This window comes from Lutjanus erythropterus, chromosome 1, assembly GCF_056507025.1.
Source record: "Lutjanus erythropterus isolate fLutEry1 chromosome 1, fLutEry1.hap2, whole genome shotgun sequence".
NCBI classification, from domain to species: Eukaryota; Metazoa; Chordata; class Actinopteri; order Lutjaniformes; family Lutjanidae; genus Lutjanus; species Lutjanus erythropterus.
Genome location: NC_139317.1, coordinates 34,996,695 through 35,002,469, shown reverse-complemented (window position 1 = coordinate 35,002,469; position 5,775 = coordinate 34,996,695). Strand labels below are relative to the sequence as shown.

At 40.8% G+C, this 5,775-nt stretch overlaps 1 protein-coding gene across 1 annotated transcript; it reads right to left on the bottom strand.

Moving 5' to 3' along the window:
* Positions 1-552: 552 nt before the first annotated feature.
* On the bottom strand, positions 553-4,030 carry irx3a (iroquois homeobox 3a). Its single transcript, XM_084720619.1, has 2 exons — positions 3,518-4,030; positions 553-2,890 (listed from the first exon to the last, which is right to left on the bottom strand). Exons 1-2 carry the CDS (start codon positions 3,734-3,736, stop codon positions 1,829-1,831), a joined length of 1,281 nt encoding a protein of 426 aa, XP_084576745.1. The 5' UTR covers positions 3,737-4,030; the 3' UTR covers positions 553-1,828.
* Between the last annotated feature and the right edge of the window lie 1,745 nt (positions 4,031-5,775).

The following is a 5,775-nucleotide window of genomic DNA, read 5'->3' as shown; positions in this document are numbered from 1 at the left end:
ATAAATGATGTTATTATTAGTTATACAGCGACGATATATTACAATTATACCAAAGAGCAGCGTTAGTTGAGGGAAAATGTATGATATATGTGAAGAGCAAAAGCATTACAAATTGAGCATGATGAGATCTGGGAGTTGCACTGCAAAGCCAAAATCCATCTTTAAGATCAGCTGAAGCACTCTTACCAAATACCAACGATCATCTAACACTCATTTATAACCTTAAGTCTCTTTATAGACCATACAATTTCAGAGGAAAATTAATGAAAGAATTATTCATTTTAATGCGACCGCTACGCCTCTATAAGGATAATCCCACAACATTAATATCCAAATGTATGCCGCAATACTGGCTAATTAGCCTTAAGTCCCTCCACTACAAAAGTGTGATAAATCCCTCTCGAATATTTACTTATCACTACCACGGAGGATGAAGTCTGTGCCTCAGGCTGTCCACTAACACACATACACACAAAAACCAAAGCAATACAATTCAAGCTGCAATGCACAATAACAGCCAGCTGTCAAAATACCCCGTCCAAAAACCAACAATTTCTTAAAGTTGCAGCAGTTCATTTATTAGCCAAAATATAGACTTTCTTGTACAATTTGGTTCACAAGTATGTACATATTCTTAACTTTATATACAAAACATTTGAACATCAAATCCTCACAGAACTTACAAAAAGAAAAAAAAAACTCACAGACTACAGGTTCATACATTATTACATTAGCAGTTTTACACAGGACATGCTTACAATGTAAGTATACAGAGATGTATTATTCTTATTTTACATTCCATATTCAAATTAAAAAGAAAAAGAAAAAAAAAACAGAGGATGGGTGAGAGGTTATGGAGAGCAGAGAGCCGAAAAGAACCACCGCTGCTTTTAGATGGTTCTGAGGCCTGAAATACACAGGGGTAAAAAAAAAAAAAAATGAAGTGATCTTAAGAAAAAAAAAATACTAATAATAGCCTCACGAAGAGCTAAAACACAAAGTGATATAAAAGTGACAATTGCCTTTCAAAAACGAGCCTGTAGTGAATTTGCATTGAGCTCATTTGCATGACCAAACAAGTAAGTGTAACATAGGCCTTCCTTGACGAAATAACACAAGCGCGCACACACACAGGGATAAAACAAATCTTCAGAATAAAAGCTAATTTGGGTAAATATGGCGTTTAAAAAAGAAAATGTGATATGGCATCAAAAAGAAAATTCCCAGATGTCATTAACTGACAGCCTCACTGTCTTTGAACTGGGTGGAAAGCTGTTTTTAACAACTTTTTCTCTGCATCCAAGGCACTAAGATCTCTGAAAAATGTGGCAATGAAAATTAAAATGCAGTAATTGAACTGCCTGTAATCACAGAGCCCATCCTGGCTTTCAGTGAATTTAGTGTTGAAAACAAGCTGGTTTAATGGGTTGAGGGATTTTTTTGTAAACCATTGAATACAAACACATGGGCTTTAATATCATGTGGATGTTACAAATCCAAATAAAAGGAAGGAAGGGGCACAAAAAATTAGAAACACTTTTCACCCAATTCAACATTTTCCAACTTTTTTTTCTTAAATGCTTTCTGATGAGGTTTTAATTATCCTCTCGGACATTTTTCAAACACACACACGCGCACACACAACACACACACTGTATTCTGCAAGCTATAACATTGTAACACTGTTCATCTGTGTGGCCTAGACAGAAAAAAAAAAAAATATCCATGAACAGGCAAAGAAGGCGAAAGGAGGTCTAAAAATAATAGAAATGAATGACGGGCAATGGACTAGTGTCTTTGTTTTTGTAGTTATTTATACATGCGCGTCTCAGTGTCGGGGACATGTACCTGTGACTGGAGTCTCTGAACTATGACTCTTGTCCTCCGTTTGCCTGCTGCTGTAGAGGGCCAGGCCGGTGGCAGTGGCCTGGTTTGCCAGTCCCAGATAATGATTTGAGTTCAGTAAAGCCAGCTGGTGCGCCGAGAAGGCTCGGTTCGTCCAGTTCTGGATTTTCCCAACGGGACAAGAAGAGATGAGTCTGTGAGGGGCGATTATGGTCTGGGCGGCCGGCCCTGCGGAGTTGCTGCCGTTCATTTGTGGCGATTTACGCGGATTGTCAGGGGCCGTGGCTGTCTCTGCCAAAGACCAGATCTTTGGCTTCTGGGCTGGGGCAGGGTTGTTTTCTGAGGGCGGTGAGCTAACGGACACCGGGTTCAGTTTGAGCTGTTCCCCGTTTGGTTGGGACGCTTTGGTGTCCAAAGAAGCGTGATGGTGGTGGTGGTGGTGGCTGTGGAAGTGCTCTCCTCCTCTCTCCACGTCTTTGCCCTCCTTGCCCACAGCCTTAAGAAACCTCTGGTCGGGCCCTTGTAAATCCTCATAGCCGTCAGAAATCTCAGAGTCACTCCTTCCGTCTAGTTTAATATCTGAATGCAGGTCGTCCTGGTCGTCCAAGTCGTCCTTGTTCTCAATATTTTCCGTGTCGATGTTCTCCAGGTCGATCTCCTCCTCGTCCTCCCTCTTGTCCCCCTCCTCCCCCTCGTGATCGCTGGAGTAAACATTTCCCTCTTCGTCGGTGCGGTTCCGGGGGGCCCAGGTCATCTTGTTCTCCTTCTTTAGCCTCCTCCTGGCGTTGGCGAACCAGGTGGACACCTGGGTGAGGGTCATTTTGGTGATGATGGCCAGCATGATCTTCTCGCCCTTGGTTGGATAGGGGTTCTTGCGGTGCTCGCTGAGCCAGGCCTTCAAGGTGCTGGTGCTCTCCCTGGTGGCGTTCTTGGGTCTGGACGGGTCACCGAACTGATATTGGCCATATGGGTAAAAAGCAGGGTGATGATGGGCGAACCCTGGGTGCTGGACGCCGGGACTGTCTTTCAGTTCATACTGAGCACCCTGCAAAGACAAAGAATCAAAGAGTCAGAGGGATTTATGAGATTTAAAATATTAATTCCACATGATACTTGAATTCTTCAAGTCTTTAATTCTTGTCCAGCATAAATTTAATCATACTTCACAACATGACATGTGGATTTACAGAAATAAAATAACAATTTGGTTATTATTAAAGTGTAAACAAACAAAACGGTTGGTTGTATTTTTGTCACAACTTAAATCTTTATATATACACCACAACCGTCACAATTGAATGGGGAAAAATATTTTAAATATATTTAAACGGAAACATTTGCAAAGACAAGACTTTACTTTTCTACACTTAATCCACACCTATTCACGTAAACCTCCCAGGGCGCGTTGCATCATTATATTAACTCTTTAAGTTTCAGGTAATTATGTGCTAACAATAATTCTAAAGCAGAGTTTGTTAATGCGTTACTTTTTAACCACTTTTAACCAAATTTCACCAAAGATTGAACGAATAAGTTCACCGCGGCGCTCTGAAAGTTTAGACTTCAAAAAGTGCCGATAAACCTCCCCTAAAGGCCCGCGTTACTTATTTCTTTTATTTTTAAGCGTGACCTTAAAGTTTTAGAAGAGTTAGGAAAGAGAAGAAGGACTCACCAATTGATTGAAAAGTGATATATCGTTTGAGTAGGGGAGAAACGCTCCATAGCCCTGCGCTGCTGCGGCGAAAGGAGATCCATACATAGTGGAGAGGACGTTGGAGAGTGCGCCGGACGGACTGAGCTCTGTCCCGGAGCGGGCATTGCTGGCGATCCCCTGGCGCTCCGGCGGGTATATCGGTCGGATGTACTGATATCCCAGCTGAGGGAAAGACATGGTGGTAGGAAAAGGGAAAAAAGTCTGCTGCAATCACACAAAGCAAGGGAATTGCCTCGATATCCACTTTTACAGTGTGAGCATGTGAGCAACAAAAGGTGCAAGCAAGGGAAGTCTATATTTCCTCGGGAACAGCCAGTGTAAACGATCCGGTTGCGCCCCTTATTTCTTCCTCTTCTTCTTCTTTCCACCCTCACTTCCCTATTGATCTGGATGGACTAAGGTCAGGTCCTTACAGATTGCTTTAGATTATTGGGACTCCCTTGCTCAGATTGACATTTCTAGTCGTTTAGAAGCCCCTCCTATTTCTCAAATCTCACCCCTCTCATATACACCACACACCAAACAGCCTCTCTCTCTCTTTCCCTCCCTCCCTCTTTCTTGCTCTCTCCCTCCCTCTCTCTCTCTCCCTCTCTCTCTCTCCCTCTCTCTCCCTCCCTCCCTCTCTCTCTCTCTCTCTCTGTCGGATAAGTGCACTGACGTCGCGAGCTCTTCTTTGAATGGAGTTTCAAATCTCATTTTATGGCTCGCCAATCCATTGCATTTGTTATTTGTTCGCGTCTGTCCCACCATAATTTCTCTGTGTTTTAATTCTCAATTTTGGCCATTTGCACAACAGTAAGCATTTCGGTGTTAGTGACTGATGAACTTTTTTGGGGCTGCAGTTCATTTTTATTTATTACACAAATACGGAAAAAAAACTTGTCGAAGCAAACTTGGAGACTCACCTACAGAAGGACATCGGTTGAAAGAAATAAAATCGGGAAGTGAAGGTTAATTTTAAAACAATTTTAAGTTAGTTTTCCTCGTTTTTTATGAATGGGAAAGAGTTTACACACAGCTTTTTCATTTGACAGCTATATATTTAAAGCAACTCTTAATTTCCCGTGTTAAATACACGTATATCACAAGCAGGAAACGTGAAAAGAATTATTAATTAATGTGTGACGGTGGTCCTGCCTTGTAATGACCCCGGATCACAGGTTACACACACCTTTTTATTTATCGCTGTATCACTGGCTGCAAGCTGTGTTTTCTTACACCGGTTTTAGAGGTGTTATGGGCTCTTGGTGGCAGGCGAATGGGAGTCATTTCATTCTTTAATTTGAGACATCAAATGGATCGCATGTAGCCACTTGACATCAAAGGGACAGCTGATGAGAGGCGCATTACACTGTTAATGAAGACTAAGTGTAAAGTACCAGCGATGATAAGTAATAAACACTTTAGTGGATTGGGCTGGGAAGATGTTTATTCTGGGAAACAACACTCTGATTTCAATAGACAAAAGTAAAACAAAAAATATAAAAAAAACAATATTAAAATTTGAATGGTTATTATTAACAACAAGCACAATACTACGGGTGTTACTACTATTTAAAATGCAAATAAAAATAATACTGCAAAAATAAACAGATCGCTTGAAGAAAAGCTTAAGTCAACAAATAATTTAGTGATATTAATTTAAGGCTCTTTATCCACTAAAAAACAAAACGATCATCCGTACAGACTCCACTTTAAGAAATCCATTTGATAATTTTAAAGCAACCTGATGTTTCTTGTAAATGATGTGGATTAAAACAAAACAAGGGAGTCAGAATTGAAATTCCGTGAATCAATACATAAAAGTGTGTACGGGACAACCATAATCGCATTTCAGCCCGATTTTTGTACCAGCATCTGTTTTGTTAATCGTTTGCAAAACAGCTGCAGAGGTTGAATTATTATTTGACGCACTTTATTCGAATAAGGTATAAAGTCCTCATGTATTAGATGAAATCTCATCAATCTCAGTTTAGTTTTGATAATGCGATCCGGGTTTCCAAGAACTCTGAACTTGTATAAACCTTTAATCTTCTTTTGAAGCAGATAGTTATCATTGTCTGGGAGGGATAATAGCAGCTATAATTTCTTATATGGAGCTACCCATAAGGATACGCCTTGTTTCTGTAAAACTCTGTCCTGAATCTGTGTGTGTTCTCCGCCGACATCCACCCCAACCCGGATTATGGGGTTATTAATTACAGCGGCTTGCTGGT